This window comes from Ornithorhynchus anatinus, chromosome 4 (genome assembly GCF_004115215.2).
Source record: "Ornithorhynchus anatinus isolate Pmale09 chromosome 4, mOrnAna1.pri.v4, whole genome shotgun sequence".
Taxonomy (NCBI): Eukaryota; Metazoa; Chordata; class Mammalia; order Monotremata; family Ornithorhynchidae; genus Ornithorhynchus; species Ornithorhynchus anatinus.
In genome coordinates, this window is record NC_041731.1 from 16,267,899 (window position 1) to 16,285,254 (window position 17,356).

The 17,356-nt window shown below is 43.3% G+C and overlaps 1 protein-coding gene across 5 annotated transcripts in view; it reads left to right on the top strand.

The window, feature by feature from the left end:
* TNS3 (tensin 3) overlaps positions 1-17,356 on the top strand; it is a 343,445-nt gene that overhangs the window by 53,913 nt on the left and 272,176 nt on the right. For all 5 annotated transcript variants that reach the window (XM_029063073.2, XM_039911723.1, XM_029063070.2 and 2 more), the window contains exon 2: positions 11,698-11,809. Coding sequence is in view for 3 of the 5 variants with exons in the window: in XM_029063070.2 (XP_028918903.1) it covers positions 11,698-11,809 (112 nt within the window). In the remaining 2 variants the exon portion in view is untranslated. The remainder of the gene's footprint in view (positions 1-11,697; positions 11,810-17,356) is intronic.

Below are 17,356 nucleotides of genomic sequence, written 5' to 3' on the forward strand. Positions count from 1 at the left end.
ATTGTACTTTCCAAGTGCTTATAATAATAATGTTGGTATTTGTTAAGCGCTTACTATGTGCCGAGCACTGTTCTAAGCGCTGGGGTAGACACAGGGGAATCAGGTTGTCCCACGTGGGGCTCACAGTCTTAATCCCCATTTTACAGATGAGGTCACTGAGGCACAGAGAAGTTAAGTGACTTGCCCAAAGTCACACAGCTGACAAGTGGCCGAGCCGGGATACAGTGCTTTGCACACAATAAGTGCTCAATAAATACGACAGAATGAATGAAAGAATGAATGGAAGGCAAGCTGCTAGCTTCTTACCGCCCCCTCCTCCTACAAATGTTCCAGTTTGGGTCAGCCCAGATACTCCGACTTCCCTGGTTTGCGCTACGAGTCTGTTTCGCAGTAGTTGCAAATCCTCAGCCCATGTACTGTGCTCTAGTGCAGGCCTGATCCTCCCCCTTGATGGACTGGTGTGGTTGATTGACACCAAACGCACTAAACTCATCGTGGTCGTTGTGAAGTGCTTATTGTCTACCGAGGTGCCGGGGCAGATGCGATATAGTTAAGCCACAGTCTCTCCCCAGCCAGGGTTCACCATCTAAAGGGGAGGGAGATGGGAATTTACTCCCCATTTTACAGATGAGGAAACACTGAATTGTTAAGCATCTTGCCCAAGGTCACACAATAGGCAAGTGGAAGAGCTGTGATTAGAACCCAGGTCTCGCATCTGGCAGGCCCGTGCTCTTTTTAGTGGACTGTGATGCTTCTCTGTGACTCCTGCCTCCAGGACGTCTCCACCTGGATGTCGGCCCACCACCTAAAACTCAACATGAGCAAGACTGAGCTCCTCATCTTCCCTCCCAAACCCGGTCCTCTCCCAGACTTCTCTATCACCGTCGATGGCACGACCATCCTTCCCGTCTCTCGGGCCCGCGATCTCGGTGTCATCCTTGACTCATCTCTCTCGTTCACCCCACACATCCTATCCGTTACCGAGACCTGCCGGTTTCACCTTTACAATATCGCCAAGATCCGCCCTGTCCTCTCCACCCAAACGGCTACCTTACTGCTACGGGCTCTCGTTATATCCCGGCTAGATTACTGTGTCAGCCTTCTCTCTGACCTCCCTTTCTCCTCTCTCGCCCCGCTCCTGTCTATTCTTCACTCCGCTGCCCGGCTCATCTTCCTGCAGAAACGATTTGGGCCTGTCACTCCCCTTCTTAAACAACTCCAGTGGTTGCCTGTCAACCTCCGCTCCAAACAAAAACTCCTCACTCTAGGCTTCGAGGCTCTACATCACCTTGCCCCTTCCTACCTCTCCTCCCTTCTCTCTTTCCACCGCCCACCCCGCACGCTCCGCTCCTCCGCCGCCCACCTCCTCACCGTCCCTCGGTCTCGCCTGTCCCGCCGTCGACCCCCGGGCCACGTCCTCCCGCGGTCCCGGAACGCCCTCCCTCCTCACCTCCGCCAAACTGATTCTCTTCCCCTCTTCAAAACCCTACTTAAAACTCACCTCCTCCGAGAGGCCTTCCCAGACTGAGCTCCTCTTCTCCCTCTACTCCCTCTACCACCCCCCCTTCACCTCCCCGCAGCTTAACCCTCTTTTCCCCCTTTCCCTCTGCTCCTCCCCCTCTCCCTTCCCATCCCCTCAGCACTGTACTCGTCCGCTCAACTGTATATATTTCCGTTACCCTATTTATTTTGTTAATGAAATGTACATCGCCTCGATTCTATTTAGTGCCATTTTTTTTCGAGATGTTCTTCCCCTTGACTCTATTTATTGCCATTGTTCTTGTCTGTCCGTCTCCCCCGATTAGACCGTGAGCCCGTCAAACGGCAGGGACTGTCTCTGTCTGTTGCCGACTTGTTCATCCCAAGCGCTTAGTACAGTGCTCTGCACATAGTAAGCTCTCAATAAATACTATTGAATGAATGAATGAATGAATGACTCAAAGGAGTCCACAAAATCTCCTCTGAATGTGTCCTGGTAATCCTCCTTGGGGTCAGACTTGAACGTTAGCACTGGGTTTGGGACAGGCAGGCTTGAACTGGTAGAGGGGCCAGGATGTAAAATGTATCCAATGAAAGGCTCTTAAATGTAATTAATAGATTTAAGGTTTGAAAATGGAATTTCAATCTCAGAAGTGTGAGCTCGTCATGGGCAGGAATTGTCACCATTTATTGTTGTATTTTTCTTTCCCGAATGCTTAGTACAGTGCTCTGCACTCATTAAGCACTTAATAAATACGATTGAGTGGATGAATGAACCATTTAAATAGTCCTGAAGCTTGTGTTGTTTGAGCCGAGAAGAAGACCGTAAGATTAAAAATTCAGAATAGGAAAATCTAGGTAAAATCTAGCAAATAGGCATAGTATTTTAAACCTACCTTAACAAAATCCAGTTTATTTGTTTTAGCCAATTAAGAAGAAAAAAGTACATAAGCACTTCTGCACAATCATTTTCCCAGTACCATTTCAGATTACCAATTTGATAAGGTGTTTAGATTACTGGTAGATAATGGTCCATTTCTCAAGAGTACTGAGCAATGTTAAAAGTTTTTTTGATACTGAAACCTACAGCCCTTTTTAAAATATAGATTTCCCTCAGTCAGCGTTCTTGCGGAGGATCGAAATCTGAGAAAAATGGACGCTTGTGCCTGCCAAATTGCCATTCCATTTGAGTGAACAAATGCACTTTTTTCCTCCTTTTTTCTTTACCTTGAAGTGTTGCTGGGAGAGTGTGTGGTTACTTTATTGAAAGTAACTCTCCACCCTTTTTTTTTTTGGTGTATGTGTTTGTGTGTGTGCGCTGGCTTGGTCCTGGACTATAGTGGTGGAATGAGGGATTGAGGGGAAAACGAAAAATGAATAATGTGTTGGATAGAAGAAAGATACTCAGTGATTTTGCTCTTGGCAGGCTTTGATTTTAGCCACATCGCTTATTCTGATGCACTCCTGCAGAAATGGATTCTTATGTCGGCTCTGCACAGGTTTTGTGCACGTCACCATAAAGGGCTCTTTCAGTCATCACTTAATTGAACTTTTTCTGTTGGGTTTCCCATATGAAGGGGTCAAAGTAGGGCATTTCCTTTGCCCATAAAAAAGAAATCTTGAAAGGGGGTCTGTGCCTCTGGAGTCATAATTATCAAAGGTTTGGGGCCTCTCCCACCTGAAGGGCAGCTGCTGGGGATGGGGGGTGGGTTGAGGGGGTTGTCCCAGTGTGTGTGTGTGTGTGTGTATGTGTGTGTGTGTGTGTGTTCCCGCTGGGTTGGAGCAGAAGCTTGGGAAACTCCTGGCTGAAGATTCTCACTTTAAAAACTACTTGTTCTTAAAAGCAAGCGTTCCTAAAGATGGCAACCATGAAGTTGTTTGCTTTTACCCTGGAGAGCAGAAGAATGCATAAGCATTCTAGGGAACGGCTCCAGCAGCGGGTGAGTTTCTTTCAGAAAGCGGGCAGGAGAGGAGAGAAGAGGGCATTTTGGGCGAGCAGGGGGAGGATTGTGTGATTTTGCTGATGTTTTTCACTGATGTTCGTGAGTGGGGTTAGATGGTGCTGGTTGGCATTTCATCAGTCATGGTATTTATTAAGTGTTGATGATGTCCCAGGTGCTGGGGAAGATGGGAGATAATCGGATGAGGCACAGTTTGAGGGAGAGCGGAAGTCAAGAAGGGAAATTTCATGGGTAAAACTGTATGTACTTTGTCATGGGATGTCGGATATCTTCCTCTAGACTAAAAACTTGTTGTGGGCAGGGAATGTAACAATTCTGTTCTATTGTACTCTCCCAAGTGCTTAGTATAGTGCTGTGCACACATTAAATGCTTAGTAAATACTGTTGAGTGAGTGATTTAGTACGTTTAACAAACCTGGACTGTATGGGTTGGAGATGGAGTGGCTTAGAAAGCTCTGGTACAATTGCGCTTGGGTTCCCTCGTTAGATCTAACTGCTTCCTAACTAGATTCTCTTTGAAAAGTTTGAGAACTGCCTTCACTTGATCTGAGGGAAGTTGGGAAACTGCAAAACAAACAAAAAAAATAACCGACACATGGCTCTGATTTTCAAAACCCAAAGCAACTTGGATGGCAAATTTGGCTAAATTTAGAAATGGGGGAAAAAAAAAAACATTACCGACAGACTGTAGGATGGTGGGTTTAGGCTAGATTGAGACTATTTAGTGTTTCTTTAAAGCATGAGATTTCACCAAGAATTTGTAGACAGGTATTATACATGCTTTATCTGATGGCTATGAGAACTTCCATTAGAGTGTTCAGAAAAAATCATGGTATTACTTAAAAGCATCCTGAGCTTTTGCTTAAATATATAAAAAGCCTATTATTTATAGAAGCTATCAGTCATTATCCTTTCATAAATCTAGCATTGGCTGTATATCAAGTGAGGTAAGTGAGCAAGCTAGTCAAATGCTGTTCACAGCACCTGGTTCAACACACTTAAAAGAGCACTGCAAGTTAATGGAAAAATTTCGTTTCACAGTTCCTGTAATTTGGAAGTTGCCACTCATTCTGCCTTGCCTAATCGGCCCAGCTTCTAGGGAGAAACATTTCTCAAGTACAGTGGTGATAAATTGCCCCAAATACATTTACAATTAGTCTTGTTCTAAGATAGTTAAAACGAAAAGTAACTTTTTGATCTGAACTTGATCGTAAGTGAATCTGTGCATTTGGTGTTCTCTAAGAATTTGTGAAGTGTAGGAATATGCTTAATCTATTCCTCTGCCGACAATAAAATTGTGAAGGACAAATTGCCATTGTCTTAAATGGAAAGCCTCAAAGTCAGTTGTCAAAATTATAATCATCAGCAACGACCAAAATCAGGCTGTTGATATACCTGATAATGGAATATAATTCAGAGTTGTAGTTGAAGCTTACACAAGGTAATAACCTTGGCCCTTGCTAAACCTTGGAGAAACAGCCTGGCTTAGTGGAGAGAGCACAGGCCTGGGGGTCAGAGGACTTGAGTTCTAATTCAAACTCTGCCATATATCTGTGGTGTGACCTTGGGCAAATCACTCAACTTCTCAGTCCCTCAGTTCCCTCATCTGTAAAATGGGGATGAAGACTGTGAGCACCGAGTGGGACAACCTGATGACCTTGTATCTATTCCAGAGCTTAGAAAAGTTCTTGGCACAAAGTAAGTGCTTAACAAATACCTCATCATCATCATCATCTCCCCCTTTCTAGACTTTGAGCCCGTTGAGGGCAGGGATTGTCTATCTTGGTTGCTGAATTGTACTTTCCAAGCACTTAGTACAGTGCTCTGCACACAGTAAGCGCTCAACAACTACAATTGGAAATGGATTGGGTCCAACCTGATTAGCCCATATCTACCCCACCCTTAATACGGTGCCTGGCACCTAATAAGCACTTAACAAATACCATGAATTAACATCACGAATAGTAAAACCCCATTGATCCATTAAATAGATTGCTGCATTAGAAGAGAGCTAATTGCTGCAGGCTCATTTCATTGACCAGAATCTGTATTATGTCACACACTTTCTGAATGGCCAGGGTCCTTAACTACGACTTCTCGTTTACTTTTAATATGCTCTACCCAACAGTTTAGTGTGTGCTGACTCTCTTAATTAGACATCTGTTAAATAGTGATGATGATGATGGTGATGTTGTTGACAGTTAGGTAAAACTAAGGACGGTCAATGACCACAATGGAGCCTGGCTAATATTGGATCCTTCATGCGGCACTTTCTCCCCAGACCCCTCTCTAAAAAGATTCTAGGGGATTTCATTCCTGTAAACTTCTTGTGGGCAGGGATTGTGGCTACCACTTTGATTGTACTCTTCCAAACACTGAGTACGGTATTTTGCACACGGCTAGTGCTCGGTAAATATCATTGATTAGCTAGTTGATCCTTTTAAATATCGATGAGAAGCAGTGTAGCCTAGTGGAAAGAGGATAGGTCTGGAAGTCGGAGGACCAGGGTTCTAATGCTGGCTCCTCCACTTGCCTGTTGTGTGACCTTGGGCAAGTCACTGTGTCTCAGTTCCCTCATCTGCAAAATGGGGTTTCAATACCCTTTCTCCCTCCTACTTAGACTGCGAGCTCCATGTGGGGCCTGATTATCTTTATCCACCCCAGTGCTTAGTACAGTGTGTGACACATAAGTGCTTAACAAGCGTTATTATTATTAGTAGTAAGTAGTGTTAGTATTTTTAGCATCAACCTCTCACGGCAGGGTGTTTCTGGTACGATTCTTGGTCATTCTAGACTGATGCTCTGGGGCCATGTCGATAATCTCTGGCTGCAGCTGAGCATTATTTGAATAAAGTTGTCGGTGTTGGACTTTTAGGTCTTGTACTTTTGGTTCAGCAAGCATATTTTATAGCCTAGTAGTTGAATCACTTGGCAAGTTTCTTCAGAGAGTTTCCCTCCCTCCCTCCTACCCCCCAAGCCATTTTGCTTTCTGAAAAGAGCTCTCAAAAAGCCGGCCAATTCAAATTACTGTCTGTCTCTCCAGCGGATCTTGGTGTAGTCAGCAGCTCTGCTCTCTGCTTTTCTAGCTTCTGCCCCCAACAATTAGATGCAATTTAGATTCCTGCACTGAGCCTTCTAAATGCACCTACATAGCTGTCACCTCCTCCTGGCTTCTTGCTGGGCCAATCTCTTGCAGGGAAATGAGAGAACTTTACCACCTGAAAACAAAGCAAGCCTCATCCAGTCTCAACCCTCATTTCACAATCGAGGTGTTGATATGCACGCTAAGTATGAGTAGATGAATTACTGTGTCTTAAATGGATTCCTTGGGGAGCCAGGAGTTGAAACGGCTCCCGGTGACACACTGCTTTCTGCTGTTTTCTGCTCTAGGATATTAGCTAGGGCTCGATGGACAAGACCCCTGTGAGAAAATGTTGGCGTTTTGAACTCTTGCACGACTGGAATAAACATGGTTTATTCGGATACTCCAAGTTACCGTGGCTTTCATTTGATTGGACACTGCTAAAAAGGTTCCATTCAAAACCCCTCACTTTTAACAGTAACATGGCTTGGTGATTAGAGTACGGGCCTGGGAGTCAGAAGTATCTGGGTTCTAATTCTGGCTCCATCACTTGTCTGCTGCGGGACCTTGGGGAAGTCATTTAACTTCTCTGTGCCTCTTTTTTTTCAACTGTAAAATGGGAATTAAGACTGTGAGCCCCATGTGGAACAGGGACTGTGTTCAACCTCGTTTGAAATTTATTATATCACCATAAAAGTGTACTCTGCATTGAAACTTCAAAAACGTTCTTGTACTAGAAGCATGTTTTTCAAACCATAATAGTAAATCACTGTTGTCTTCACTTTTGAGAAAGCTGAAGAAACATTAACGTGCAGATTGCTTTGTTCTTCTCTCCTTTGGTTTCTTCTAAAGTGTCTTAATTTTATTAAACACAGCATATGGCCATTTGTCTAATGCATCCAGCAGCATGGTAAAGAACATTCATTCATGCACTCGCATTTAAAGAGTGCTTATTGTGGACAGAACACTGTACTAAGTCCTTGGAAAGTACAATTCAGCAACAAATAGAGACAATCCCTACACAACAATGGGGTCTAGAAGTGGGGAGGCAGACATCAAAGCAAGTAAACAGTCTGTAGATGCCCACATTATGAATTATGGAAAGGATTCTCAGTTCCCCGCAAATGCCTTTTCATCCACCTTCTCATGTGTGGATAGAATCTTTTCTAAGTGTTTGTGTCTGGGGGGAGGGAGAGGGAGAGTGTGGTTTTTTTTTAATTATGTTGGTTGATACAAAAAGTTACCTGTTCCTATACTGACAGAGGCAAATTAGTTTTAACAGTCTCACATTGGTTTGTGAAACCATAACAGAGTTCATCAATATGATCTCATCAATTGAGTGTGCATGGCTATCAAATAAAATAAACATGCCAGTAGGTATGTTTACATGCCCGTTGGGGCCAAATTTAAGTGTCTCCAACACTTCATTGCAGAGGACCATTTGTTTTTTGTGGTGGTCGCATAGAGTTTTTTAATTTAGCCAAACATTTTCCCACTGGTTTACAGACTAACAAAAATAGTCGAGTATTGATTATAATTGCTGCTCAGATTTGCTAATTCCACAGCTCTTTTCTTAAATGAAATCCTGATTTCTAATTTTTGTACAGATGCCAAAGTTGTTCTAGTGACCAATAGGCTTGATCATTTTGAGACTCATTTCTCGGAAGCATTTGCAACACACTCTGCCTGTGAATTAATCTTTGAGTGTTAGCAGCATGGTTTTTGGGCATCCAGTGTAGGTCATGTTTCTTTCTGAATGAGTTTGCAACTTGAGTTGGACCACTTGAGTTGGACCAATAAGAAGATGAAAGACAGCAGTGGATAGCGTGATGTATCTCGCATAGTTTCTATGTCTGTTATTACACCTGGAAACCGAAAAGAAAATGGTTCTTTTGGGGTGGTGTCAGAGTGATGGATGGTTAGGGAGGCAGTGCTGGGGAATGAGGAAAAAGGCAGTTGGGAGTTTGTAGGAGAGGGATTTAGGTACATCAGCAGGGTAACGTAGCCAGGAACGGTTGCTCAGAAAAATCAGGACAGTTCGAGTGAAAGTGGTGGGTTTATTGCTTGCCATTAAGCAGATCGAATCATTCAGTCCACTGTTCTTCAAACATGTGTATGTATGTGTGTTTAAACACATATTTGATGCACTGCAGGAATTTCAGTTTGTCGCTGCTGTGTCACTGGAACACCATTAGTGGTCATGAGAAATGTAGCTGATGGTTTCCTGTCAGACTTTGCCTACGCTTAATTGTATGCCGAGCAATGGTTGGATATTTAATTTTGAGAATGTCAGTATGGCCTTAAAACCAGTTTTATGCAACCCCGGTTTCAGTAAACTAGCATCTATCCAGTAAGTTTAGTGATTTTTCATGAAGAATTTGGCATTTCAAGATGGGTTCAGAAATTTGGAAAAACACTTACCCTACATGGGAAATATTTTTATGTTTGGAGGAGAGTTGGTATGGCAGGGTTTCTACAGTGACATACTGGAGATGGAGGCTTAATTAATCGTGGAAGAATATTAAAATGACCCATATTCTGGGAACTGAGTTTTATGACAAATAAAATAATACTAATAACTGTGGTATTTGTTAAGTGTTTGCTCTGTGCCAAGCACTGTACCAAATGGTGGGTAGACGTGAGATAATTGGGTTAAACACAGTCCCTGTCTTATCTGGAGCTCACCTAAGTAAGAGGGAAACCAGCCGTTGAACCCCATTTTACAGATAAGAAAACTGAGACATGGAGGAGTTAAGTGACGTGCCCAAGGTCACACAGTTAGCCAGCATCGGAGCCAGGATTAAGAACCATGTCATTGGGCTCGCTCTTTCCACTAGGCCACACTACTTCCCCTCCCAAACATGGTCTCTGTCAACTAGACGCTGGCCATCTAAAATGGAATAACGTGGTTATGCAGAAGCATGTGGCAGACTTGGGAAAAATATTAACTAAATTAATTGAGAGAATGTTTCCTCTGCTCTTATTTGGAATGATCAGTAGCATCTGTGATCTGGCCATTTTCATATTCCGTTTGCTTCGATATCAGCTACCCCACCAGTCATGCAGGAGACTGGGTTTCGATTCCCCGATGGGGAGGCAGAAGTCTTTGAGAAACAATGTGGCTTAGTGGATAGAGCATGGACCTGGGGCTCAGGAGAACCTGGGTTCTAATTCGGGCTCCCCCACATGCCTGCTGTATGACCTTGGGCAAGTCAACTGCCCTGGGCCTCAGTTACCTCATCTGTAAAATGGGGATTAAGAGTGTGAAGCTCCTGTGGGGCATTTATTTATATTAATATCTGTCTCCCCCTCTAGACTGTGATCTCGTTGTGGACAGGGACTGTGTTGTTATACTGTACTCTCCCAAGCACTTAGCACAGTGCTTTGCACACAGTGAGTGCTCAGTAAATATGATCGAATAAATGAGTGAATAATGTGATCATCTTGTTTCTACCCCAGCATTTAGTACACTGCTTGGCACATAGCATGTTTAACAAATACCTCAATTATAATAATAGTAATGTTGGTATTTGTTAAGCGCTTACTATGTGTCGAGCACTGTTCTAAGCCCTGGGGTAGATCCAGGGTAATCAGATTGTCCCACGAGGGGCTCATAGTCTTCATCCCCATGAGGGAACCAAGGCCCAGAGAAGCAAAGTGACTTGCCCAACGTCACACAGCTGAGAGGTGGCGCCAGAATTAGAACCTATGACCTCCGACTCCTAAGCCCGGGATTTTTCCACTGAGCCATGCTGCTTCTTTATTATTATTAGTAGTTATTGCTTGATAGGGAAGGAAATAGGTGGTCACAGAGCCTATTATCTGTAATAATAATAATAATAAAGGTTGAACACAATGCAGATTCTGTCCCACAAGGAGCTCTCAGTTCTAATACTTTTCAAATAGTATTGACCTTCCGTACTGGTTGCTTAGCTCCTCCAGTAGAGCATTAAAGACACCATTGCCTGCCCTTATAATGAACTGCCAGAGGTAGATGCAAAATAGGTAGGAGATACAGATGGCTCGAATAAGAGTGCAAAGATGCATAAGTAAGCCAAATAAATCAGTGCTTAAGTAGAGTACATAGTCTGGTATGTAGAGAGCGATGTGGCACGGGTGACTCAGAATACATAAGCCCTGAGGTACCAGAGCAGGGGCCTGGGAGTTAGACGGTCATGGGTTCTAATTCTGACCCCGCCACTTTTGCTGTGGGACCTCGGGCAACTCACTTAATTTCTCAGTTCCCTCCTCTGTAAAATGGGAAGACTGAGCCCCAGGTGGAACAGGGACTGTGTCCAACCCCATTAGCTTGCATCTACCCCAGTGCTAAGAAAAGTGTCTAGCACATAGTAAGCACTTAACAAATACCATCGTGATTACTGTTATCTGGGAGAAAAAAGTTAATCTGGGAAAGCCGCCTGGAGGAATAGGATTACAGAAAGGTTTTGAAGATGGTAGGAGCTATGGTTTAGCAGTTGGGAAGGGGAGGAAATTCGAGGCAGAAGGGCGGGTGTGACAAGGTGCTAGAAAGCTAAGGGGAGGGGAAGTGATAAGGTTCCTTTGGGAAGATTCTAAGAGTCCAAGAAGTGGGTGAAAAGGGCCCGTAAGAGGGAAAGAACTGGTGGAAACTTGGAGCAGCTGCCTGGCATTGTTGCTTAATTCATTCATTCAGTAGTATTTATTGAGCGCTTACTATGTGCAGAGCACTGTATTAAGTGCTTGGAATGTACAAATCTGCAAAGATAGAGACAGTCCCTGCCCATTGATGGGTTTACAGTCTAATCAGGGGAGACAGTCGGACAAAAACAATACTAATAGTATTAACACCTGTGGAGCTAATGATAATGCGGAGGGGAATTAATAGCCAAAGGAGGTTTTTTAGGTGGGGGCCAGAAATTTGAGCGGAGTGGCATTTTAGGAAGATGGTTGAGGCTGCCATAGGGTACTAAAGCCTGAGGAGTGGAAAGCTTGGCGAAAGAGAGATGGCCAATATGGCAGTGTAATTTGGAGATGACAAGAGCTGCAGTGAAAATGATGATGGGTGGAAAGGAACGGATGCATTTGAGAGAAACTATGGAGAAAGAACAGGCAGCACTTGGCAATAGGCCGAACGCTGTCCTTTTAAAGAGATGGCAGAAGCAGAAAGAAAAGACATGGTTTCTTTCTCTTTTTCAGCCTGAAGAATTGACTTCGAGTTCCCACACTTTTAAGAAGAAGTCCTTTAAAAAGTCTAAAGGGTGCAGCGTCTGCAAGCAAGTTATCGAGAGACAAGGTATTTCATGCCAAGGTGCGTAGGTATCCTATTTATTCTTTTGTTGTTGTAAGAGAAAATGTTTTTGGAATTTCCCAACAGTCATAATTCTGGAGTTCCCCTTTCCACATTGCAGGTTGGCCATATGTTTGTAGTCGTTGTTTGGCAAGTAGTAATTAGATTTCTATAAATATGTGGTTTTATCAGTTATGTTATTTGAGAAGGTGCCCAGGCGAAGAGAAATGAGTATTCCTGTATGTAATTTTATCCGTCTGACGCTCCTACTGGCCATCCTTTCCCTTGCAATGATATTTTCGTATAATAATAATAATAATAAAGATAACTGTCATTTGTTAAGCGCTTACTGTATGCCAAACACTTTACTAAGGGCTGGAGTAGATACAAGATGATCAGATCCCACATGGAGCTCACAGTCTAAATAGGAGGGAAAACCAGTATTGAATCCCAATTTTGCAGATGAGAGAACTTCAGCACTGAGAAGTTGTAACTTGCCCAAGGTCACATGGCAGGAACATGGTGGAACCAGGATTAGAACCCAGGGCTTCCGACTCCTGGGCCCACGTTCTTTTCTCTAGTTCACACTACTTCACACTGCTATGCTAGGTAGGAGAAACAAAAACATTCACTGACTTATGTCCCTCCTCTTTTGCTCATTATGTGCTCTTCTAGACTAAGCTCCTTGTGGACAGGGATCCTGTAATCTCCCTACCACTTAGTACTGTGCTGTGCACACAGTAAGCACTCAGTAAATACCATTGACCTTTTTTTGGGGAAGGAAGAGCAAGTGGATGGATTTTGGAGGATGTGATTTCTGTATTTTTTTCATAGTTCAGTACATTGCTCTTCTAAGTGTTCAGTAGTCCTCAAGAAATATTATCAGTACAGATATTAAGAAATTCTACTTGTGGATTTACAAATGATAATGTCCACTTTTTCCTCTGGCTTTATATTTATGCCATGATTTTTGATTACTTATGATTAAGAAGTGTTCCCCAACTGTGAAATGGCCATTTATGATAAGTAACAAATAACGTTACCTCTATCAACTTACTCTGTAGTGTTGATTTTTGGCAGTCAATAAGTATCCGATGAGATATACATTCGCCTTAAATTCTTTTAAGATATTCCATTCATTCATTCAATCATATTTATTGAGCGCTCACTATGTGCAGAGCACTGTGCTAAGCGCTTGGGATGTACAATTCGGCAACATTTCTAGACAGTTCTGTAGCTGTCAGCAGCAGCCCTTGGAAAAACTGTACTGCTGTGACCTTCCCTTCAAGGTTGCCCTGTGAATACATCCCGAAAGGCTGGCATGTGAATAGGCCTTTCTTTTAAATATGCAGGTGACTCTGATACATTGTTATGCTACCTTAGTAATCTCTACCTGGCCAATTTCCAGTGAGAATTATCTTGCCATTTGTTTTAGATGCACTGGACTCTATCCCAGGAAGGGTGCAGGGGTGAGAGAAGCGCAGCCCAGAATGTACTCTCTCCGTCCCCGACTCCCTCCCATGTCATTTACTGGCACAGTACGCTCCTGCCTATTGCCTCAAGCCCAAGACATTTTGCTTCCCTCCAACTCCTGGTGCTCTAGGGACTCTCCATTCCCACGCAAAACACTGGGGATTCTCGAGACTCTCATCATGAACTTAAAAATGCACTCCGGGCCTCTCATCTCCCTCGAGGAGGCTCTGGATTCTTCCTTTTCCAGACTCTTCTCCTCGCTCCAACCCAATCAATCAGCGGTATTTATTGAACACTTACCGTGTGCAGTGCGTTGTACTAAACGTTTAGGAGATTACAGTGCAGTTGGGTGTGTATCGGTTACGGCTTTCCATTTTTTTCACAGCATTTGTTAAGCACTTCAATTCAGTCGTATTTATTGAGCGCTTACTGTGTGCAGAACACTGTACTAAACGCTTGGAAGAGTACAATAATAACATGAGCATTTCTCTAAGGGCAACTGCTGAACCGCATTTATTCCAGAGCTTCTGTGTTCCCCTCCCAAGGATCTCTATACTGTAAGCTTATTGTGGGCAGGGAATATGTCTGTTTACTGTTATATTGTACTCTCCCAAACGCTTACTACAATGATTTGTATACAACAGGAGCTCAATAAGTACAACTGAATGAATGATTAAATGAATGAGCTGAGAAATTCAGAAGGATGAGCTGCTGAAAATGAAAGAAAGGGAATGAAAGTGGCTGCGTGTAAACCAGACTGCCCAGTGGAAAACTGATGACTGTCCACCTTCTCTTTACTGGACTCACCCACGTAACCTCTGCATGATTTATTTCATGGGGGTGGATGTCTGGGACTCAGTCTGGGAGTCTCACTGCACTGAAGAAGACTTTTCAAGGGTTGGTCATGAGCCCGTTGTTGGGTAGGGATTGTCTCTGTCCCAATCTAATTGTACTTTCCAAGTGCTTAGTACAGTTCTCTGCGCACAGTAAGTGCTCAGTAAATATGAGTGAATTGATTGTTCGACCGCAAATAATGCTTTTCTCTCTGAGTCATTTTTTTGTCCAGGTGGTCCTGGTGCCATCAACTAGCCATTGGTAGGTCATGATGGCTGGCTGGAGAGAAATGGTTTTTCTTTGTCTACATCGGCAGAGGTCCTTTGTTCCCTTAGAACTGCTGTAAAATTGCTGCCGCTCTCCTTGCAGGTGTCTTTGTTGTCACACATCCTGCCTCTGGCCTGGAACGCCCTCTCTCTCCATATCTGACTGACAATTAGTCTCTCCACCTTCAAAGCCTTACTGTCGGCACATCTCTTCCAAGAGGCCTTTCCTGTCTAAGCCCTCCTTTCCTCTTTTCCCACTCCCTTCTGCCTCGCTCTGATTCGCTCCATTTATTCCCCCCTCCCTCAGCCCCACAGCACTTAGGTACAAATCCGTAATTTATACATTTATATTCGTGACCATCTCCCCCTCTAGATAGCAAGCTCCTCGTGGGCAGGGAATGTGTCTCTCAATTCTGTTGTATAGAACTGTGCACACAGTAAGTGCTCAATAAATGCGATTGATCGATTGATCGATTGAGCATCCTTACCCTTTGGGAGGTCACTTTTACATATATTGATTGTGTTGTTGGTGTATTCTCAGAGTGTTCTGAACAGTGGTCTGCCCAACACTTTGTTGTACACATGGCTGCCTCCTGTAATTTGCACGGGGCTTGCTTGCTTCCTTTGACATTGTGCCCCCTCCTTTTTTTTTTTGTGGTGGTAATTTTTAGGTCCTTACTAAGTTGCAGGCACTGTACTAAGCACTGAGATAGGTACAAGTTAATCAGGTTGGTCACAGTCCATGTTCCATATGGCACACAGTCTTAATCCCCATTTTACAGATGATGGACAAAGACGTTAATTGACTTATCCAGGCCATTTCACAGACAAGAGGTGGAACCGGAATTAGAACCCAGGTCCTCTGACTTCCAGGCCCGTGTTCTGTCCCCTAGGGCACTGTAAGCATTATAAGTGCTTATGAAGCTCAGCTCACTGAGATAAGTACTGGGCAGAAATACAAGCACCCTCGATTCAGAATCTGTCCCTGGTCCTTAAGGGACATCGTCTAGAGGGCTGACCACAGGGAAAGAATTAGTTGGGTGAATTCAATGAAAAGAACATAATTCAAGAAGAAAACAGCTTATTCTCTTGTATTGCACTCTCCCAATTGCTTAGAATAGTACTCTGCTTATCACAAGCGCTCAATAAATACCATTGTTTGATGAAACAGAATGCAATATGTAGCACATATCCTCCGTCAACCACCGTCCCGTTCTGTTGGGAGAGAAGTTCCAAGATGTAAAGGGTGAGGAAAGGTCATAGATGGGGGGCCCAAAGCTACAATCAATCAATCAGTCAAACAGTAGTATTTATTAAGCACATACCGTGTGCAGAACACTGTACTAAGCGCTTGGGAGAGTATAATGCAGTGGTGTTGGTAGGCGTGTCCTCTGCCTGCTGGGAGCTTACAGAACCCACCATGTAGCTTGGCCCTGGGGCAGAAGGCCTGAACTCAAAGCCCCATTAAGTAAATCTGTGGTATTAAGTGCTTACTGAGTGGAAAAATGCAGTGCAATATAATGGAGCTGGTAAACATGATTACAACACTCAAGGAGCTTTCCATCTAGTGTACCTCCTATAGTTTGAATTGAGGTTCCATAGTTAAAACTGTGAAAGTAACCCGAGTGTCCTTCCTCTTTTGGAAGGAGGAAGAAAGTGTTGTAATGACTCAGTGATGTTTAACACATCCACTGAGAAGACCATTGCTTTTTAGTTCATAGTTGCTTTTTTTCATGCTAAGCCATAAGAAAAAGAGAACATGAGAGATGCCATTACAGAACCTGTCTAGCCCAGTATTTTGTCTTCCACTGTGCCATCAGGATGCTTAGAGAAGCCATGTGATGGTTGTCCTCCTTGCCATTGATTTTAATTTTTAGGAATTCACTATTCACTATTCCCTAACTTTTCCTGTCTACCACCCAAACTTTCCTTAAGTAATCTAGTATGTGTTACTTTCCGTGAATTTAAATAAACCTCTCTTGAGCCTAATGATATTTTCTTCCTGCACAGATTCCTTTGGTAATGAATTCCACATGCTAGCCACCCGCTGTGGAAACAGTGTTTTCTTACAGTATTTTTTTTAACTTACCCTCCTCGAGCTTCAGGTATCCCCTTATCCTGATGTGGAATTTGGTGAACCAAATTTCAACCTTCATCATTTTGTAGACCGCAGAGGGATACAAACTTAGGAGACAGACACTTAGACACGGAGACACATATGCATCAACAAAATAAACGCTCAAAGAGACTAATGTATGACCTCAGACATTTTCACCAGAGCAGTGAATCAGTACATGAGCATTATGTATTAAGTGCTTACTTTGTGCAGGGCCCTGTACTAAATGCCCTATAATTAATTAATCATGGTATTTATTGAGCACTTACTATGTGCCAAACACTGTTCTAAGCACTGGGGTAGATACAGGGTAATCAGGTAGACCCATGTGGGGTTATACACACAGAAAACTTAAGTATGTAGGTATATAGTATATCGTATGTAGGTATTTGTGTGTGTGTATATATACATATATGTACATATATATACATATATATGTATATATATGTATATATATACATATATATATAGGTATTTGTCCATGATGTCACTATAGGTCGGAGCTGACTTGGTCGCCTAAGACAAGACAATTTGTTAAGCACTTACTATGTGTCAGATACTGTTCTACACTCTGGGGTAGGTACAAAATAATTGGGTTGGACACAGTCCCTGTCCCACATAGGGCTCACAGTCTTAATCCCTTTGTAACAGATGAGGGAACTGAGGCCCAGAGAAGTTAACTGATTTGCCCCGGTCACACAGCAGACAAGTGGTGGAGCAGGGATTAGAACCCACATCCTTCTGACTCCCAGGCCCATGCTCTCTATCCACTAGGCCATGCCGCTTTATTATGCTACGCAGATTATATATTATAAATAATTTATTCGTGTTCTCTAGTTTGTAAGCTCGTTGTAGGCAGGGAATGTGTTTACCAAATCT